This window comes from Acanthopagrus latus, chromosome 1 (genome assembly GCF_904848185.1).
Source record: "Acanthopagrus latus isolate v.2019 chromosome 1, fAcaLat1.1, whole genome shotgun sequence".
Lineage (NCBI taxonomy): Eukaryota > Metazoa > Chordata > Actinopteri > Spariformes > Sparidae > Acanthopagrus > Acanthopagrus latus.
This window is the reverse complement of record NC_051039.1, coordinates 30260146-30283263: the sequence shown is the minus strand read 5'-3', so window position 1 is coordinate 30283263 and position 23118 is coordinate 30260146. Positions and strand designations below refer to the sequence as shown.

Below are 23118 nucleotides of genomic sequence, written 5' to 3'. Positions count from 1 at the left end.
TGCTTCTCCAAATTTTAGTCGCTTCAACTTCAATGGCTGCGTTTTTTTTTTGTACAGAGCCCCCTGTGGCCAGCAGCACAGCAGCCCGAGCGGACGGCCCTCCTTGAAATGATTTTGGAAAACCTGCGTTTTCGCCGTCCCACATGATCCAATGTGAATCCAGCCTAACTTAGTGACTAGCTAGTGAACATAGTAGCTCATTTAGCAGCTAAATATCCAGACATGTCTTTCAGGAGTTGGCAGAAACAACAACAGAGCCAAAATAAGAGTGAATATGGGACACAAATGTGACAACAAATGAATGCTAATGTTGCTAATGTAGACTGTTGCATGTGTAAATAGGCAACAGCCTATAAAAGCCAATAATATGTCAACATATTGTTCCACTGACTCTGAGTGTCCTAGACTCAAAAATTAATCCTTAGGACTTCTTTTCGATTCTACTTGCATGTAAAATCAGTGAGTGAAGGTTTTGTACAGCCATACATGTCGCATACTTTAATTTCAATGCCTGTGTTGAAAGAACTCTGTAAAAGGCAAATGTTCAAATGCCATGTCAAGCTCAACCTTGTGTCCCACAGCCTACACGATCCTGATCTGGCTAGCATGGGTATTTGTGTGAAAGCAAGTGAAAGAAAGGAAGGACATTTTATTTTATTTTTTCAAATTCTATTATTCCTTTTGAAATGCAGCTGTTTGCATGATGCATGGTGATGAGGTAACGCTTCTATTTTTGGCCATGTGATATTAATAACTGTTACCTGATTGATGGTGGTGAGCAAAGTCAACATCGTTGTGGTGCTGTGCCACTCGCCTACAGAGCAGCATCTTTCACCAGGCTGTGAGATCCTCAATACATCCTCAACATTCAACAACATAAAAACTTGACTGTTGACTTGGACTAGAGACTCTGATATACAGTGTATTATGCTATTTCTTTGCATCATAGCTGTTATGTAGTTTTACCTGCTACCACTGTTTCACTGCGGATACACTTTATCTGTGTGTGGCACAGGTTATCATGTAATATATATTTCTGATGGACTTCTTTGCAGGTGATGGTTGAAAGTCACATATCAAAGTGATTATAGCCAGACGTGCACATACAAAGTGCAGTTAACTGGAACCCATCTTATGAAGTTATTTACATGAGCACATGACCTTGTCTTTTAACTTTGCTGAAATCTGATATACTCACTTTATTATTCTTTATTATTGCTGTTCAGAAAATGGAACCTGCTGAATCCACTTTTCCTAAACACCCTTGATAGGCACTTCCTATGTTTGGACTATTTCAAAGTGAAAGTCGAGGCGTCGTCCTGGTGTGTGTTTAATAAAGGGCACTGTTTGGCATCAGATACAAGAACTCTGTTTAAAGTGGGTTTCCAGAGACCCCCTGCCAAAGCTTATGAATGGAGCTGTCCTCCAGTTTATTTCACTCTGGTGACATTTTTGTTGGCTTTGCAGAGCAACAAGCTCAGAAGAATTTGTCTCTCTGGCTAAACTGGAAGAATGAACTGACTCTATTAGACCAGTGAGTATATTTAGACCAGTTGTGGTTCCATGTGGAAACACTTCACTCCCGTTCAAAGAGAATTTTTCCAACTTGACGTTTTTGTTGTCAGATCTTTTGCGCTTTCACGGTCTGCAAGTATGATGTGTGTCTGTTTTATAGGTTACTTTAAATATAGCAGTTTAGGCGGGGTTCACTGCATTTAGTGGCTGGGCCCACATTCTCTGCCCCACCAAGCACTCCGCTCTTTTGCCTTCTTCACTTGGAAAGACTTGGTCCTGGCTTTCCTCTCGAACTGTAAGTTGTTGTTATTATATAGTATCTTTACTATCTCCTGTGCTAACGTTTTTAACATTAGGGAAAAGAGTAAGCTGTTAACTTGACATGAATATTCATAGCTGTTTCAGATGAACATGATGAAATAATCAGAGGTTCATTTTGTACTGTCGTAACAATCCATGTTCTTCTCTTTGCGTCTGAGCATGAATACAACTTCTGTTTTCCTGCTTCCTCTGTGGGAAAAACAGATCTTTTCTTGCTATCTGGGACATTCAAGTCCCCAAAGCCTTGTTTGGATTGCTTAGTGTTTTCCCTTTGTTTGTGTTTTCCACATTTTGAATCAGTTGTTAGATTTTTAGATGTCAGAAATGGAATATGGACATGTCATGATCTTAATACTCAGGACTACATGTGCTTGAGCCCTGAATCAGCTCATGTCGGCTCATTTTAATGAGTCAATTCCACACGGAAAAGGTGAAGAAACAGCAGCTAGCTTGTATCACGCAAAATGACATCATCAGATGACATTACAGGCAGGTTAGAAGGTGTTTTGCTGGATGCTTCTGCATCTATATGGAGAGGCAGCAGCCCAGACTGCTTTCATTTACTGGCTGTGTCTCAGAGTCTAATTTGAGGACTGCAGGGGGGCTTGGACAGCCCATGGCTGGTTTTTGGTAGTGTTTTCCACTACGGTTGCCTACTACATATCCATCCATTTCTTGAGTTTATATCTTTAAATTGAATCCTGTCTTATACCCCAGCTCAGACACAAACACATGCAGGCACAGAAAATAAATATTTAGTACTCAGCAGTAAGTGTAATCTTTGGCATACTGTCACATGGGACCATAATGTTTCAGTGTTAATGCTTACTGTATGACACACCGCTTTGTCCCATGCATGCACAATGGGGTGGAGACTGGTTGATGTTCTGAGTTTTACAAAGAGCAACTTGTTTTAAATCTGCAGAACTTCTGCCGCTGAGTTGTCTGCAGCCACAGATTCTGTGTGGGCCGTCTAGAGCCAGACAGATGATCCAGTATCAATATATCGGCCAGTATACACACATTTTTGCAATTAAAGTTGTGACAAAGATTTGTGACAGAGGCAGTTTAAAAATAACCTTTATTGCCTTAATAAGCATTTGTTTCTGCATTGTGATCTCTAAAAAAAACACATATCAGGCAGCATGTACGCTGACACTGATACAAATGTGACAGGCCGTTACTGAATTTAGTATTTGGGCTCTAATGATAAGTACATATACACATATAGAGCCAGACTGATAACTAGAGATGGATCCATGTAGGCTGGTACTTACTGTCACTGTTTTTGTGTGGGTGTATGTGTTGGACAGCATGAGACAGGAAAATGCAGTACAGAGGTGTAGGGATGGCCAGTGACACTCCTCATTGGTTTGGTTAGTTATTGATACTCGTATTGGTTCTTTTTTCATCAGGAAATAAGTTGTTTTTAAAATATATATTATTTAAAAAAAATAATGTGGCTGATGTGGTTCACTGTCTGCAGGTACTGCTGCTGGAGGGAGGAGGGGCTCATTTGTGTCAGCCAGCAGCTGAACACAGTTTAGAGGAATTGTGCACAGTTTAAGATACTGGTAGGTGGAAAAGTAAGCTGAACAGGTAGACAGCTTTCATCTTCTGAGCCATGGAAGCTCGTCTGCAAATATTTACCATTTGTGGAACAAGCGTGCTGTGCTTGTTGTTTCTACGTGTTTCTACACTTTTATGCTTACTTACTTAATTTACTTGCAAAGGTTTGATTGCACTTACAATAACTGGTGTTGTCATCAACTCAAGTAAACTGTGATGTTAACCTGCTTCACTTTTCTGTCTCCCGATGTTGCTTTGAAGAGGAAGGCAGTGAAACTGTTAAGGTGGGGGCTTATCAATAGATTTAATCATTTAGCCCATTAATGCTGGGTTTTGGTACCCATCCCTCCAGAAATGTCAAAGATGTGCAGATGTCAAATGCTTTAAGCTCATGTCAGCACGCTCACATGTTCACAGTGACAAAGTTAGGCATGATGATGGTTAGGAGGTTTACCCTGTTAATCATCTCAGTTTAGTGGGTTAGCGTGCTAGCATTTGGTTATTAGCATTAAAGACAAACCACAGCTGAGGATGATGTTGCTTGTCAGACTTTTCCCTCAAAACCACAGATGTCAACCTCTTGGTGGCAGTGGAAAAGTAACCCACCAAAGTAATAAGAATACGTTGTCTGTGAGGAGTAAATGACAGAAGTTTGGGATAGTTTGCTGAATAAGTAAAATCGTAATACTAGCAGTAATATAATAATAATACAATATAATACACCTTCAGTGTCAAAGGCCAGGACAGCCCCTCCATTCCTGTCGCTACATAAGCCAGTTTTTGACTTTTTTGATTTTGTAACCCAACAGAACCCCGGGGAGCACATATTCATAGCAGTAAATGCCGAAACTAATTGGTGTGGTGACACCCTACCATGCTAAGTACAAGTTTGTCAGTGTAGTGTGACAGTCACAGCTTCTGGATGCCAGTAGCTGTGCTTGCATTGGAGTGAACATACTGCAGTGGCTCCTTGCCAGCAGCATCTGAGCCCCTTCCAGCAACAAGGCCTTTTTAACCCCCCGGCTTTGTTGTGGAACCTCCTTTTGTTTCAAGCTGCTGCCCTTCATACGTCAACGTCAGGGTCTTTCACTCGACCTCATTCATCTCGGCTCTGCTCTGGAGGCTCTTGGCAGATGCAGAGGGTTGGAGTGACACTGTACGATCAGTCAGAGAGATGAAGCCTGCTGGAATAAGGAGCAGGAATGGTTCGCTAGTGTCTGTATTTAATCAGAAAGCTATAAATGAGGCGAAGTCAGTTCTTTCTGTGTTCTTGGTGGCTTGATGCTAAGTGGATTTCTGTTTGTACTGTGTTTGGGCCACTTGACTGGAACGTCTTGGCTGGGTGACAACTTCTTGTTTTATTGCAAATCACTTGATAATGGCAATTTTAGCTGTACACTGAGCTCACGCTGGATGTATACAGCTTTGTATTGCTTAGTGGGTACAAAATATACAGAAACGTCATGAATGCTTTTGTGTAGGCTGTTGTGATCTGGCAGCAACAATGGGGGAAAAAGGCACTTGTGTCAGAATTGACGTCTTTTCTCTGGTATTTTAAATATCTGTTGTAATTTCATAATGGTAAACTACTACACCAGTTTAAACAGTGTTGCCATGTTGTTTTGTACAAGTGTAGAACATGCAAAAAATGACCCATTACATTTTTGCTAATAGTTAGTATTTGTTGACACTCATCCATGTTGGTTCAACGCTTTGGTTATTTGACTCTGGTCTCATCAGAAGGACCATAGCATCTTCAATTCTTGATTTTCCCTCAGCGATCTCTTGGGGTCATGCGTTGAATCTCAGGAGCAAAAGTGCAAAAGAAGCAAAAGAAAACACTCATAGGACTCTTAAAAACAGTGAGTTTGGAAGGCATTGACCAACAAGGCCATCCTTCCTGTTGCACATTTCCTTTCTCATGTTTTCCTGTTTTTTTTCCAGGTATATTAATGGTTTCCCAAGTCTATCTGTTAACTCATCTTAGCATTTTATACTATGAATATACGTTTATGCTCGAGAGATCGAGAGAGAGAGAGAGAGAGAGAGAGAGAGAGAGAGAATTCAAAATCTATCTATCCTCAGAATTAGTTTGATTCTGAGTATAGATAGCAGATTTTGAGTCTCATTCTCAGGTCTAAAAGAGTACTAGAACAATATAAGCTTTAGAAAGTTATGTTGGTATGCCATTGACTTTGGAGGTGCACAGTGAACAAATAACTCAGTGTAATTACCTCTTCAGATGCATGTAGACTAATGTTATGTAACAGATCAGCCACTTGGGTAATTTCACATCCAGAGCCATTTTCTGAACATCTCTATATCAGCAGTTTAGAAATCCCACCTGCTCCAAAAGTCTCTGATGAAAAATTCCTGGCCTCTGGATGTGTTACCTTGGTAATCTATGTTTCATTAGATTAGAGATGATGGCGGCATCGCTTGCCTCCTCTTGACAGATAAATGGACTCTATCTCAATTTTATCAGGCCTCTTATGGTTGCAGCATTGCTTTAGCTGAGGGTGAAGGCCAGCGCTTAAGTGTGCTGACAAAGTAGGGATGATGTCATCATCTGCCCTGACAGACCACGGACAGATTTATGCCTGTGTGTCACTGAACATCCATGTAAGGCAGATTGGTCTTCGCCAGTGAGATTGTCGGCACTACAACACATGTCTATATACCATTACAGTCAGTATGTTGACATCTAATGTGTTAATGAGAAAAGACTAGCAGGGTAAATGATGAGTTGATTGACAGAAAATCTTTGACAACGTTGTAAATTATTTGTCATTTAAAAAAAAAAAAATGTCAAAATGAGCAGTTTGCAGCTTCTTGAATATCAAGCCTGTCACTGGAGTTGAACATCTTTGGGTTTTGCACCATTGGTTTGACAGTGGCCCGTGTTTTAAATGTGCCTTTCTTCTCTTGGCAGGTATATCTCATTAATGTCACCTACTCTGACAACACGTCCCACATCATCTACAGAAGATACAGCAAATTCTTTGACCTACAGGTAATGTTCTTCACTCACACACTCCCCTGCACACACTGTGCATTTGTCTCAAAATCCGTAACTCATTGCTTCTGATGTGTTTTGACCTCTCAACCATGTGAACTTGCAGCTTTGTTTGTATAGATTAATGTGTAAGCCTTTGCGACTGTTTACTGCGGCCGCGTCTGTGCCCGTGTTCTCCACACCTCGTCGCCTCAATGAATCAATGTGTGTGTTAGTAATTGGTCGGGGAGCAGGGGAGACATGGTTTGTGTCCCTTAGCCTCATAGAGATGCAGCAATACACTGCATATCTCTCTCTCTCTCTGCCCCTGCTGTATTTCTACCTCTCCCCCCCTCTTCTCCCTCGCTCTCATCTCATCTCTGCCTTACCCTCAAAACGTCAGGGAGCTGACAGGCCTTTTTTTATAGTACAAGCAAGAAATCCACAGGGAAGTCAATTTAATGTACCGTGCTTTATAGTGGGTCACCGTTAGATTCTCTAGTACAGGCTATTTTGATTGGTGGGTTCTTTAAATATAGTCCTATATGGAGGAGTTTTTTTTTTTTTTCCTCTTTTCTCGACTTGGCTCGAATGCTTTACTCTCATGTTGAAAGTGTCAAGTTCCCTCGTCAGGTTTATTTTGGAAAGGAGCAGGAGTTGCAGTGAAAACGCTGCCCTGTGTCTCTTAGAGTGACTTTTCAACATCGAGGGGATGCTTGTGTGCATTTATGCTCCTTGCACCCATTTTGTGCTGCGAGCTGACACCATACGAATGTTGGACCAGAAGTCTCTGGGTCACTAGTAAATATGAAGGGGCTGCAGTGAGAGTTGCAGCAGATAGATATCAATAGCCCCAGTGTGCTAGTCCGGCAGGAAATGATGTTTCAATCAGTGGAGGAAAGGTCATCTCTGAAAGGTCCCATTTATAAGCAGTGGGGCAGTGTAAGGTGGAAAACGGACCCCCTGCAACTGATTACTCCCAATGTGGAATAAAAGGTAGAAATAAAATAATCACATGGAAAAGCAAGCAAAGTGCGTCTCTGCTCTGAAGAAGTCTGAGACATCAGTGAGTGGAGTGGATGCATGTCTTCCACCTGATATTCAGCGCCTCACGTACGCCACCGGGGTCCTCAAATTGCCTGGGAGGAAACTAATGAACCTTAATGGGTCATGGATGGCTTGGCACAAAATCACTCTCAGTCAGCAGTGAAGAGATTGATTTTGTTAGCTTTGTCAGATGGCGGTGGGGGCAAAGGTCAGCCAACTTGGTTGGAGCTTTATTGAGCTGTCAAAGAAAGCGGCTCTCACATAGCCGAAGTTTGTCAGAGTTTGGGCTGGCTGCTGTTAAATGAGTTCTATTGTGAAAGTCCCAGGCTCCATATATTTCTGGCTTTTACCAGATGTCCTTTTTAAAGCACACAGCAGGAGCCCTTCACCAGCACTTCACTGCTCATGTCTTACTTTACCTACTTCTTTGATGTTTCTATTTTCACCGTGACACTAGAACTACCACTGGCAATTCTGACGGACCAGCATTCTAATAGCCAATAATCCTCTATCGCTGCCGGTAGATGGACCAAAAGTAAAGTTCTCTGTGCCGGACTTTGATCCTCCAAGATGCCTTTGATGGTGCGGTGCGATCCAATTGTTTTCAGAGCAACCTGGAGCCTCTCCTGTCCGAGCATTTATCTGTTGCAGGGACCCTGCTGTTCTCAGCAGCCCTGCTAACCTTAAGTCAGAAACATGGATGGCCTCTCTGAAACGGTCAGAGAGCGCCGTGACCAAAGCTTTGGCAAAGACTGCTGGGGATTTTGAGACCGATTGCTAGAAATAACCAGAACAGACAGTCTTCCTGGAAAACATCCTGGCCCTGGTTCTGTACTGGTGTCAAGAATGAAAGTGAGTGGTTGCTTTGATTGACTTTCTTCTGGTTTTGTCCTGAAAACATCCTCTTTATATTCTGTGTAGAATGCATCATGCAATGTATCACCTGTAAAAATCTTAACACATGCTCACCTTGTGCCAACTTTGCTGGAAAATTAGGAATCTGAATAGATCCAGTGTCACGACCTTCTGTTTCAAAGTGTTTCTGCCAGTGTGAAGCAAGCGATGTACGAAGTCTTACATTAAAGATAATAGGAACCATATTAGTGCTATTTAGTGGCACTCTGTGAAAATGAAGTCATTTGCAGCTAATAGAATGGAAATCTATTAATGCAAAACGTTGCCAGAATTGTCCCATGGGGAGACATTGTGTCCGAGCACTTTTATTCTGCTGAGCGTCGGGCGGATCTCACACTGGATTATATACTGTCTGATTTCCATTTGGCTCACTGTAACGCACGTTGACATGTTCGAGCTCACTTAACCTGCCGATGTTAGCAGCAGATGCACACCATCTGCTTCAGCCAGTCCAACCTTAGATCGAGTGACCACAGTATCCCCAGACTCCCTCAACAAATCACACAATCTTGAGAGTTGTTGAGTGAGGAGACACTTAAAAAAATTGTGAAACAGTTGCAACAAATTCAAAATCATTTATGCCTTTTCGCAACTTCAGTTCTTTCTTTCCTTGTAAAAAGTGTCAGTGTGTCACTATACCAGCCTGTCTGCCTCCATGTCTGAAGTCTCACCTGCCAGCATTTAGCAGCTGATTACACACAACATTTCAACTGATTTCTCCATTTACACAAAATGTGTTAAAGAAAACATTTGATTAATGTAAACAGGTCAAATTTGATAAATATAGTTAAACAGTAATCAATGTAGACTACTTCTTTGCCACTTCTTTGTGGAGAGGGGCCACAGACTCCCTTAAAAAGATGAAAATCACACAATCTTGTGAGTTGCTGTAAATGGAACTCCTATTTCTATAGCTCTTTTCCAGTTTAATGACTGCTCAAAGACAAGGTCATTAGGAGCAATTTGGGGTTCAGGATCTTGCTCAAGGACACTTTGGCATGCAGTTAGGAGGAGCCGGGATTCAAACCAGCGACCTTCCGGTTACTAGACGACCCGTGAGTAAAAACTTTATAGACCTTGTGAAGTGTTGGCAACAACAGAAGCTTTGTGCCTTCTTGTAAGTTCGAAGTTGTTTGTTTTTCTGTCCCGGTGATGGCCGTTTGCTTATAGAATGGGAAAGTGTGATCCGACCCCAAGTTGTCAGTCGAGATGCATGTTAATGCCAGGTATGGACTGATGGGTGTAGAGCCGTCCACTTGTGACCAGATCTAAGGCAGGTGGTAGTTAACAGGTCAGACCAGCCACCATCATTCCACTAAGTTTAAGGTTTTTTTTTTTTTACAGTTGTTTGTTTGCTACAGCTGCCCTGCTGATATCTGTCCACTAAAAACAAAACCGCTCATCTCCCTTGCTCCGCTATGCAGTGATGTAGTTTTGTCTCGGCACAACCTGACTAATGAGTCGAACAGTGTGTCCTTCTGTCAGAAGTAGGCCAGCCCAAGTTCCTCGTCTGAGGGGAGGAAACCGGGACAGGGAGTGGAACAGGTCAGCCTGCCAGGCAGCCATGGGGATAAGGAGCAATGAGCAGTCGGAGTGGGATGATGATGATGATGATGATGATGATGATAGCGGTGCTGATAATGAGGCAGAGGACTACAGCGATGAAAGATATGAAAGTGATTATGGTAATGAGGATGACAGCAATAGTGTATAGAGTTGATGATGATTAAGATCCATGCTGTTGATGCTGACGACAGTGATGATGCAGATGGGGGGAAAAAAAGAAAGATTTTGTGGTATGATGTGGGTTTCTTCAGGGTCACTTGTTACAAAGAAGCCTTTATAAACATGTTTCAGGAACCTCTGAGAAATGGGTGATTATGCCCAGGGTGTCCTCGGGCAAAGTTGGTGTATTTAAAGCTGCGGCATGGCTCACCATCTGAAGGAAGGACGCGCTCTGACTCATGCTTTTTACGAGAGCCCTTTGGTTTGTATTCTGTCCGCACGCGCACACACAAACCTTTTCTTTTTCCAAGTCTGCCCTCGGACGAGCCTCACTGCAAAACTGAATATTTAGCCGGGGGAGATTTTGATGCTACTTATCTCCGATGTCCCTTTTTTCAGTGTTTGACTTACATTTGAGGAACCAACCAAATATTAGTTTGGTTTGCTCAGAGAGTCGGTCTCAAGGTCGATATTCAATCCTTTTGGAAACAGCTGTACGGATGCTAGCTGGAGGCTTTCAGCAAACAGCATGTTATGTTCAGCTCAGAAAATTATACAGTAGCTGTGGTCGAAGCACTTAAAAGTAAGGTCACTGAATTGGGAATCTCTAACCTCTAAGTGGGCTGTTTGATGGAAGCATATGTCTAGACCACAAGGCATTATCGGTATGCCATCCTTGAGGATAAATTGCTAAATAGCCGGGCCACTAGCTCAGCCCCTTTGTCCTTGAGGCGTTCTGTGGACGTACTGTAACTCAACTGAATGAGTTAGCCCATTGTTTCAGGTCGAGGATAGAGGGCTGTTTTATTTTATTTATGGGTGTGTGTGCAAAAGAGGGAAGAGAGGGAAACATACATTTTAGTCCTTGATGAGAGGCAGAGGAAGGACACCCACACGCAAAACACGGGACCCGTTTTCCTGAGAGTTACACTTGACAGCACAGTCCTGTCCGGGTTCTCGTTGGGCTGCGATCAGAGGGGGGAAAGTATGCAGTGTTTCCTCCAGCCATGGCGTGGGGATCAGGAGAGGTGGCTAAATTTAGGATGAATGAGCACATTTCAGGCATTTTGTGGGACATCTCCATGGCTCAGAACGCTTGTGTGACTGTGAGGTGACTGGGACACATTCAGGGAACCAGAGCTGAACGACAAAAAATGCCTCTAGAAGGAATTACCTAACTGAGCTTTAACATGATCAACTTACATCGAGTGAGAATATACTTTAGACAAAACTGCTCAATCCACAAAATGTGTGACTTTAATAGTACAAAATTATGAGACTATTATTTTTTTCAGTGGGAACAGAAGTGAATTGTCGGACCTTTGGCCTAATTTCAGCGTAACGCCAGATTTCAGTTGGCAAGTTTTACGACGTGCCTACAGGCAAACCGACGGATGAGTTTGGACACAGTTTATTTTGCAGAGGTAACCCTAACCCTTCCTCTTCCTCAAACACCAAACAAAATATTTATAATTATTGATCACATGACCGTGTGAGCTGGTCGGGGCGAGAAAGTGACCATGCAGTTCCTATAAGCTTTACAGAGCCTTTTAGCCTGTTTTAGCCGGCTAATTTGGTTTTATTGCGTTTTCCAAGCGGCAGGCAGCTCTTTTCAGCCCATACCCAACAACAGACGGACAAAATGATGACCAGCTAGTGGAGCATTTAGCATCTAAATAGCCAAATAGTGTTGGCGGAGACCCACAAAGAGTGAGCAGCAGAGCTGGTTTCATCTGATGGCCAAAGACATGATTGCATCTGAATGCTAATGTTACTCTGCGTCTCCCAGATCCGTGGATAACGGTTTGCTATCGCATTCTGTTCACTCCACTTGGCCTCGTCCATGACTAGAATGAAGGGCTTGTGTGATGAAATGCAGTCAGTAATGCTACGCCGTGCACAAAGAAAAGACAAGTGCTCAGGTTAGTGCCAGATCACATCTTCTGGCATCAAATTATAAAGCAGGCACCTTTGAATCCCCTGGAGAAGGTGCTGATCAGACATTGACATATTGTGTATCAATACAGATTTTTCTGCTGTCTTTTGCCCCACAGCCAACCCCAAACACCCAATTCAGAGGGATTTATTTGAAATGAAGACGTGGACTTAGCTTCACTTCTTAGATCAGCAACATACAGGCAGTCAGGAGAAAGCAAAGCATGGGTCAAAGCCACAGTGTGCTGCGGTGGATCGATATAGTGATCGCTCTCGAGTTGGAACCTCAGGCCTTTACATTGATCCCATATGTTTGAATGGAGTGTTGATGCTGGCCTCTTCAAGTGTGCGGAGAAGAGGATAGGTGTTTGTTTTTTTCAACCCCTGCATGTAAGGCATGAAGGCAGCAGGACTTATAACTCTCAAAAATCCTTGACTGATAAAACTTTATTGTTACTGTTAAGTTTTGTTTGTCAGTGCATCTTTATCCATCCCTGTTTACATCCACGCGTCTTCTCTCCCGCTGTTGCTCTCTATCCATCTCTGTCTGTTTTTTTTTTTTTTTGTTTTTTCCCCTCCCTGTGCTCGGCTGGCCAGTCCTCATGTTTCTGTTCGGCTCAAGGTCTCCTCCACACGAACAGGATGCCAAGGAGAGTCGATGAATACTTGGGAGCACTTTGTGCGCTGAGACATCACTGACAGCTCTGCCTCACACTGAGCCTTGAACAGAGAGGCTGCTCAAGGTTTTTTTTTTCTTTTTCATTACATTTCGAGTTAAGTCTCCGCGGCATGCATTCACCATTTGATAAAACACTATTTATTTTATACTCCTACTGTGTAGAGAGAGGGGTTTTTTTTTGTATGCCCGGATACTGTTGAGCACAGAGCAGCTCGCACTGTTGAATGCCTGAAAGACAGATGTAATCAGGAATGTGTAATAAAAAGGAATATGAAACATTGTAGTGTGAAGTGAATTCATGCAATTCTTTGTTATCCTCAGAGGTGGAGGAACAAGTCAAGGAAAAAGAGGAATGCTGTATATGTCCTTCTGTCATATTTCCTCTTATATAGCAGAACTAAGTGAAAAAAACATCACACATAGTTTAACTATTTTTATTGATTTTTTTTTTACTTTTAATGGTCACTATGTGAAATCTTTGAAAACTTCAGACGCTCACCACAAGCATGTGAAAAAACAATCCTTTCAGTTTCAGATGCCTTTAAACAATCAAACAAGATCTTTGGTAAGCTATAATGAGACAAAGATCCAGGTCTGGGGCTGTTGTGGTTGTTCGGTGATCTAGAAATTAAAGCTAAGTCCACGTCTTCACTCCAAATAAATCCCTTATGAATTTGGGTATTTGGCTGTAGGGCAAAAGATAGCAGAAAAACCTGTATTGATACACACATGTCATTATTGCGTTTCACCACACAAGCCCTTCAGTCTAGCCACGGACGAGGCCAAGTGGAATAAATGGAATGAGTTAGCAAACAGTTATTTTTACTCATGCTCCAAAAATATGTCAAGGGTGATTAAACATTTCCACTGGTGACACCAGTGTGCCTGATATTTAGCAGTTCTGATTAAACAACCAGGAGCCTCAAAAATATTTTTTGCAAAATGTGTTAAGAAATGAAATTTAAGTCTGTCGTTGGCTGCATCTATGATGGTGCTGGTGCACATAAGGCACACCAGGGCCACCACTGTATGAAGTTAGTCTGGAGCCCTGTAAGACCTTAAAGGTGGACAGTAAGGTCTTATTATTATTCACCAAATAACATGCTTACAATATGATACTAATTATACCATATACAGTGACTTGTGAAATTTTAAGAACCTTTAGTACTTTAATTGAATAACCCATTCAGTGGGTTACAGGGTCACATTTATCATGTTGAGTCAGTCCGAATTTTTAGATTACTAGATGTATGATTTTTGCTAGGAGACAGAATAACCAATTTAAAATGCTTTTCTTTTATGTTTAATTCTTGTAATAATTCTTGTTTAACATTAAACACTTGTTATGTTGAAGGTTCCTCTTCACTTAATATGTAGTAATTAAATAAACACATTTGGTGTATGTATAAGTCTCCATTAATTTAAGTTAATAAAACCAAGTTATTTAACTTCTACACATTGACTCGACATGATATAAAAAATCTATTGAGAATTTTACATGTAGTGGAAATACTTAAATATCAATGCCTAAAATGCTGGTTAAAAGTGATTTGTGTGTATCCTTGAGGTATAACAAATGTGTTGAGTGTTTTTGTTCCAATAAAACATTGGCAACGCCAATTTCTAAAATATTTATAATCGGGGATTGTTTACTTCCATTTTTTTTTCAGCTTGCACCCTCTTCCTTCCTGCCTTTTGTTGGTGAATTGCTTTGTTTCTTGGTGGGCAACTGCCAAATATTTGATTTGCAGAAAAGCGTTCAGAAGGAATGTATTGTTGCCCACATCAGTGTGTCCTTGTACAATACAAAACAGGTAGTTTTTAAAAACTCCACAATGTACCTTTAAGTCTCACACAAGTTTGACCTGAGAATGAGTGACAGCACCAGTATTCATTGGTATTAGCTCATTCTCCTACCAACACAAAACAACGTATTGAACAATATGCTAAATCATGAAAAATTTAAATACAGTGGCTTTAGAATTTTGGAAAGCAAAAAAAAAAAAAAAAATGGAATGGAAAATGGAAATGAAATAATTGTCAATTCAATATTTTTATCAAGTGCTGTTTTTTTTCTGGGCACATGATAACTACAATGCTTTTTGGCACACACAAAACTGTCTAAAATGCAAAACCCAGACACTGGAAACTGAATTCAGTATACTTCCCTATGTTCAATAACCTATCTGATACCATCTGTTTTCTCCTGATGCCTGAAGCCCCACTCGCCTGGCGTTCCAAAAATGTTTAGACAAACATCCCACCAGGTTTATTGCTGATCGTGCAAATTCACAGACTGCCTCTGCTTATCTACAGTATCGATGGCGATGGCCAGTCCCAGTCCAGCCAATGCCCTGCCTCGCCTCTCTGTCTGTAGGTTAATGAACACTGATTGGGTAAACAGCAGGAGTGAGACTCGGACATTTAAAGCCACCTGGTCACGTCGAAACGGAGAGAGAGACACACAGCCATGACAAACAGAGATAAGAGATGACAAGAGTGTCCTTTATTCTGTTCTGCACATCAGTCTTTCCTCTGTTTGTCTTCGCCTCCCTCGACATGCCTGAGGAGTTTGCAGTTCAGTTTGCAACTTAAAACTTATGGACCCAATTAAGCATCCAGAAACTATTATCACAAAATATGTGAGATAAACAGTTACAGTGTTAAATGATGAAAAATAATGAAAAAAAAAATCTGCTTCAAAAATCACAGTTTTAGCTGGTCTGGTTTATGTGTCTAGGTTTTGGTAGAATTTTGTCTTTATGTAGCAAAACATGTAGTTGTGGTGTGATTCTGTGAACTGTAGGGTTGGAGTATTGACCTCTGTGCTTTGGGTACTGGCCGAATTATGTTGGCACTACTGAATATGATTCATGGTCAATTAATGCCAAACAAAATTGCAAATAAATTAAATTGCAAATCACAACCAAATGTGAAAGACTGACCCTGGCAACAACAACAACAAAAAAAATGGAAGTAAACAATCTTCGATTTTAAATATTTTAGAAATTGGCGTTGCCAATGTTTTATTGGAACAAAAACACTCAACACAATTGTTATACCTCAAGGATACACACAAATCATTTTAACCAGCATTTTAGGCATTGATATTTAAGTATTTCCACTATATGTAAAATTCTCACTTTATAATTCAGGTTCTGTCTACATCATAGCCACTCCTCCTCCACTCTTATTGTTTCTATTAACTGAAGTCATATCTGTTATCATATCTGTTTCCAAGTGTCTTCCTTTATCAGGGTTGATCCATGTTTCAGATACAACAGCGATGTTGAACAGTTGTGTAAACTGACTTCAGTGTTCCTTGATGTTGTTGAAGTGGAATATTGATGATCTGTTTGAATGGTCTGAGTATACTCTTCCTCTGTGTAGGAGCAGCTATTATCATTTATGTTACAGAAGAAATTATTGCCTGGATTGATATCATTTTCCATGGTCTGAAAATTGTGGTGACTGTTTAAGAAGGCATTTTATTAATCATGAAAAAGAACATCATTCATATCAGAATGAGGTGGTTACCTTCAGTTTGACCTGCAGCTTCAGCTGCACAGATGATCTCAATATTATTTTGAATGTTTGCAGCCTGTTGGCTAAAGTTTGTGTCCTCCTCCTGAGATGTGACCGCATGTCCCGCTCTACTCTGCCCCTGATTGGTTGGAATTTGTTGCCTTTTGTTACCTTGGTTTGATTTAGACATGAGGACTGATAGGTAAGGGTTAATATCTGGATAAGCCAATCAGAATAAGGCCCCAAGTACGGCAAGTAGCAAGTGAGGAAGTATATCAGAGGGGGAAACAATTAAAAGACGCTGTAATAATGTGCTGATATTCTGTCAGCGTCTTCTTTTCAGTCCAGGTTTCCAGGTCGAGTAATGTGCACATATTCACAACAGTTTCTCCAGTCGCTTCCAGGTCTTCCAACAGCTTGCAATGCCACTCATATTTGGTGGATTATTTTCTTACATTTGAAATGACATTTTTATGATTACAGAGAGAGAGTAATGTAAATGTACCACTGGTTACCAATATTGGCTCAAATGTGAATGGTAGCCTACCCTAGTGTCCTCTAATATTGGTCAGTGTCAGCCATATAGGAACAGACACAGACACCTTTACGAAAAAAAAACAAAAAAAACAAAAACCACATTAAACATACGAATGTGGAAGCATGTTGTTTATTTTTTTGAGTTGGAGGTGATCCATCTATCTAATCTCTCAGACTGCAAATCAACAGTCAGCAAACTGTTTGTTTAAATCAATCAATCACTCTTTTAACCTCGCCAGAGCTTCTTTGTCGTTTCACAACTTGACGTGACAAGGAAAAGCAGCTTCTCTCAGCCCACTCATGGTTATACTCCAAACCTCACTTTTCATTTCCCCTCCACGCCCTTATAAGTGTGGACTGTGCAGTGCATTTAGCACCATATCAAACACACACACACACACACACACACACACACACACACACACACACACACACACACACACACACACACACACACAGACTCATACACATGGGGAGGGCATTGCCATCCGATTCACCCCTTCTGGGAGGGACTGTGGTTTGGCCACACTGCCCAATATTTGTCCTGGCTGTCAGTGTGGAAACTCTTGAGACCATCAGCATGGCTAAATTAGGTCCTATGCTACTCTGTTAGGACTGAACCCTGGCACAGGTGAGAGCCCTTCCTCCCTGCACTGCCTGTAGTGGACTGTAAGTTGGCTGGCCTACTTATTTGACCCAAACTGAAGCGCTCCATGTGTGAGCCCACTCTGTTCCTCTCTTCAGATTCAGGGTGAAGCTGTTGTGTTGTTGACCCAGCAGATCTCAGACAAGCAGTCAGGGTGGTAATTTACCCCAGAATGCCACTGGAACATTTAGTTACAGAGCTTCCATTAAATATGAAGGGAGGTTAAAAATGTTGGGCACAAATAAAGGGCAAAGCTCAGAGCATATGATAATTGCTTTTCTTTGTTTGAATGGAATCGTGGCACTGTTCTTGTTTCCCATCCCTTCAAAATGGCAATTTATTGTGACCTAAATATAAATAGACCTATCATGTCTTTAAGGTACTCTCACAGCGTATGCTTTTTGTTTAATCTCTTTGATTAATGTGTTTTTAATGACTGTATGAGTAAAGCCTTTATTTGTCAGAACTTTAACACCACTACCTTTGCTGTACAGAGAGATGGAGAGAGAAACTTATGGATTGTTCCAGTGATTTCAGAATTGTGCATTTCCCTGCCCAGGCTCTCCTACAGCAGGAGATGTTCTGCACCATACTGGCTAATGAGTCTTTCAGCAGCACCTTTGAACGCTATTTTTTGGAAAATCTATCCAGCCAGTGTAATTTGGCATATTTTCTTTGTCCATACATAGTTCCCACCATTCTCAGGTCAAGAAAAATCTCTAAAGAATAGTGACAGTCGTCCACAGACACAAAGAAAACCAAAGAATCGAATGTACATTATAAAAAAGCAGAAATGTACCAATTATTTTACCGTCTCTTAGATGACATTAGTTGAGAAAGTATGAGATAATTGGGGACCATTTAGTCAGGAATATATCTGTTTTTAATGGTCGTCTTGCAGATATGTTCTCCATATAGGAAGAAATACTACTTTCTCCTTCTGTTGTGTTGCTCAGCCTCACACAGGAGATTGTGATTATCTTAGCAATCAGAAGAAAGTCTCTCAAAAGTAATGTCTGATTGTTGTCTTTTACATCTTTTAGAAATGTAAAAAGTATAGGGGTTCTTTTTCTCCTTTTGTTTTGATGGCAAAATAGGCAATTTTTATACACTCTTGTTAGTTTCCCAGGGAATACCACCTGGATATTGATTTAAAAAAGGGCATAATCAGGTCACTGGTCACTTTGAGTACCATTTGATGTGGATCCTAGCCCTGGTGAGCTTGAATTATCTTTGCTCAGTTGTTGCTAGTGTAAAGAATTCGAGAGATGACCAGTTTGATGTAGCATTCGGCTTGACTGAATTTAAAGGGACTGTCTGGCCTTGGCGGAGGTATGTTCTCTACTGTGTTCTGTGTTTGCATGTTTTACCAATATCCTGATAGTTTTGGACACTTTGGACCATTTGACAAAACAAACATTTTAAAGACATCACATTGAGCTTTCTATAATAAATGATATTCAAATATATTCAAACAACCTCATCCTCCCTCACCGCAATAAGGAAGCCATAATGCCACAGATGCCGTCAGATTTTGAGATAAACTGAAATTCCGGTTCAGCCCCAGGAGGAAATGGGATCCTGGTCTATAAAGGGTGTTTCCCAGTTAGAACCCATCTCTTGAGCTTTGTTCTTAAGGCCACCGTAGGCTCTGCCACCTGAGTCCTTGAGTGACAAATGAACAACTGTGGACAGATGGTTGCCACATCCCTGCACCTGTTGTCTCAGTGAAACAAGGGGAGCCTGGATTACTACATGAGGCGTGTCACCCCTCAGAGTTGACATCTCCAGGAACAGAGCTCAGATTTTTTAGACCCGTGCGCCACTCCAACACTTGCATTCATTGCGTAGAATCCCCGGATATCATGTTCCAACCTTGTCCAATATAATGTGCCTACCATGGGCAGCATTTAGATCTAATGCCAGGATGCCAGGTTATATTTAGATGCACAACTGTGAGTGATTGTGGCTTGAAAGGAATGCCTTCCCCCCCTCGAGCCCATCTCAGACATCTGTCTCTCTGAAACTGAATCCTGCCAGGCACTAATGCATGTTGAGACTTGTGCTCCATTAGTTTCCATCCTTCTGTCTTTAGGATTTGAGCTGTACGAAGAAGTCAAAAAAAAAAAGGGCAGAAGATGGTCTATGTGTGCACTTCCTCACTGTCGAAGATGCGTGCGAAATGTTCCTTCAAGAGCTTGATAAAGGGGTCAGAGAGTTGAGGGGGAATCTGATGTATCTTGGGACTAAATGTGAGAGGAAACAAACATGTTTACATCGCCAACACAGGATATGTGTTGGATTTATCTTGAGCTGTATGCTTGCTTGCAGATACAAGAGCAGTGACCTTATCATGTCATGCTCCAACACTAGTGAGAACAAGCATGCTGAGTCTGTGGCCTCGCTCCTCATGGTGCAAGGATCACATGGTTGTCTTGCTGTGCCGGTCATGAGTTGCTCCAGAGGTTGAATGCGTGTTTATATCTCTGTTCCACCACTGCAAAGCCAAGGGTAAACCCTCACAGTCACATGACCGCCAACAGGAAGTGAGCCATCAATCCAGTGCACTATTAACAGTATGGCATCCCCCAAATTTATACCAACTGACCCTTACAGTTCCTTATATGGAGGCTCTATTCTTAGCTCATGTGCATGATATGAAGAAGTAGCTGCTCTTAGTGGGAGCAAAATCCAACCCTGGCCCAGTTCTCAGTTGGACGTCTGTCTCTACATGCTTCAAACTTCTGCAACTGGAACTAAATTAGAAGGACTGCTGTTTGAAAAGAGTATTGTTCTTCAAGTGGATATTGTTAATTAGATGAGAAGCCCTCCAACAAAGTGTCACAGTGTTTTGGTCTGCTAAGAAATGGTTCACAGCAAAAATAAGGGCTGAACGGTTTTCACTTGTTGTCCAAGTGCTAAACATTTAGCGCTTACTTCCCAACTGAGCATGGTTCTGTGTTCCCTGGCTAATCAATCAACTGATGTTGTTAACATGAATCAACAGATTAGTGTTTACTGGATAGGTGCGCCTTTATTTTGATTGGGAAGGTTTATTCGCAACAGATTTTAGAAACCGAACTTAGTAACAAACTTAGTTTCTGTCCATGTTGTTTATTACCTGAGGTTAATATTTATTTAACTGTAAATTATTGTCTATAATTGACTATTATTTGAATTTGCCAAACTCTAACCTGCAAAATTTCATCTTTTTAAAGAAGAATTCAAAAAATGTAGTATAGTGGACAGTTAAAACCAATAACCTGCTGAGAGCTCCAAAAAGAAAGGTTTGAATCAAAATCAAATCAAATCATAACCTTGAAATCCATCCATCATTTTCAGATGTGGTCCAGCCATGTGTCTCGGGTTTGTACGTCATAGTCCTGGTCTTTGGAAGCAAGATGGAGAATCTCAAATCCTATTGCCTTTAAATTGGTGGGACATCATGCTGCTGCAAATGCTGGTGTTCTCTCTCCAGTCAGCTTTTTAGACCCGTTTAATTATCCTCTGGTCAGTTCAGACTGTCGGTTTTACAAAGGCCAAGACAACTTTTCTGATCCTGTAACCTCTAACCCAAACCACACAGCAGGAGCAGATTAATGAATACCAGGGCTGTGCGATGTGATGAAAACACATTGCGATTATTTTACAGGTATTAGGAGATGCAGTATTATCACATTATAAGTGATCATTTTTGCATCACAGTTTTCATTTTTCACTGAAAAAGCTCTCAAAATCCCATTTGTCAGGGTCTGTACCAACCAAACACGTTTTCTTCCATCAGGAGATTTGGAGGCAGGACGCTCTCTGCAGCACTGTGGTACTTTACATTAGAATGCTGCTTTGTCACACATCCCACCTTTATCAAAAAATTGCAGCTTCATGTGATTTTGCTATTGTACTTGGCCATATTGGGATTTTGATAACAGCTTGAATAATTGTGTTGCCTTAATGAATTCTAACCATCCAAATAATCTTACAAACCTGACACTTGCTGATGGGAACGTGGAAACACTCCCCCTGTCATGATTTGGTATCTCTTCTGCATACATAGCCATTGTTTGTCTTCCTTTAATGAATTATTATTTGACCGCTGCAGCACTGCGGCGCTTTTTACATTTTAAGGTAAATGCTCCTCGCCGGAGCTGTAATCCTGCTTTTGAATCGGCTTGAATAGAGTGCTGAAAGCAAAAACCAACAACAAAATCCTGACATCCCTGAAGGTGTGATGTGTAAGAGTATGAATCGGACATTACGTCATTGTTATCTGTACTCACTCTGACTCTGAAGAGATAAAAGAATCTCATCCTCATGCCTTTTTTTTTTTTTTTTTTTTAACCTGACTCCCAACATTTACACCAGTGGTCCAGAGCTGCACAGCATCATCCAATCACATCCCTTCACAACTCTTCTTCGCACTTTCTCTGTGCTGGTTACCAAGGAGACAGTGAAGTGAAGTCTGGGAAGTGGAGCAATGGTTTGGCATGAGTGTTTTTTATTTTATTTATTATTTATTTCTTTTCTTCCTCTTTCGCCATCCTGGGAGTATAATATAACCACCTAGACTGATGATTGTGTGTTTGTCTTATTAGAAGAGTGCTGAGCTGTACAGCGTGCAGGATGTATGCATGCATGTAAAGGAGCTGTGGAGTCCGAGGCTCTGTCACCTGATCCCCGCCGCCCCACCTGTTCTCACCATTTTCTCTCTCTGTGATCCCACAATTCCTGGCAGGATGCGAGGACGCTCCTTGTGCCAGGAATCTGTCAGCGGGGACAGGAAAGCGTATATTTTAGGACGAGTTTGAAAGAACCGGAGACCGTTTTGAACAACGATTTGACCTTGATCCAAATGAGCCGTTCGGGCCAATGAGAATTAGGATGGGTGGACTGGTTTGTGATCACTATGTGTGTTGAACTCTGGGAGGAAGAAATGTGATGGAAAAAGTCAGTTGATTGAAGACACGACACGAGCTGGGAGCTGACGTGTCGAGCCTCAGAGGTGCTGCTGTCCTTTACCATTCTTGCACCTGTGCACACGTGAACACACACACGCACACACACACACACACACACACACACACACACACACACACACACACACACACACACACACACACACACACACACACACACACACACACACACACACACACTAGATGCTTCCATACACTCTTTGACTTTCTCTCCACCTCACATCCGGCATCATCACTCACTTTTGTAAAGAAAGCGAAAAGAGAGGTTGCAGCCCCCTTTGAAATCGGCTTCTCTGCTAAATGTCTGGTTGCTGGTCCGTCATCCATCTGTCCCTCTACAGCATGTGTGGGGGGGTCCAAACAGCTGGGCTGGCTGCAAGTTCTGGCAGCTAATGAAAAATCCTCCTTAGAAGACTATGAGTAAGGCCGGTCCTGGACCCAGGCCAGTCCTTCAGCTCTCCAGCCAGGTAGAACCAGGTAAAAAGTTCTTTACAGAGGTGGATGCAGACTGACGGATGGACAGAGAGCGCTGGACCTGGGGGAGGATGTGGGGGATTTGTGTGTGTGTGTGCATGTGTGTGGACGTGTCTGCATCAGATGTCTTGCAGCCCCACCAGGCTGGCTGTTTGCTCACTTACCTCCCCGGGGTCCTTTACATCCCTCGGCCATTAGGTACAGACACAACTGATGTCTCTTCTCTTCCCTTTAATGTTCTGTCTGGTCTTCCACCCCTGTA

The 23118-nt window shown here is 41.8% G+C and overlaps 1 protein-coding gene across 5 annotated transcripts in view; it reads left to right on the top strand.

Annotated features, from left to right (window-relative positions):
* The window catches only part of sh3pxd2aa (SH3 and PX domains 2Aa), a 104737-nt gene that overhangs the window by 8874 nt on the left and 72745 nt on the right, over positions 1-23118 (top strand). For all 5 annotated transcript variants that reach the window (XM_037113518.1, XM_037113510.1, XM_037113541.1 and 2 more), the window contains one exon: positions 6338-6418. In XM_037113518.1, coding sequence (XP_036969413.1) covers positions 6338-6418 — 81 coding nt within the window. The remainder of the gene's footprint in view (positions 1-6337; positions 6419-23118) is intronic.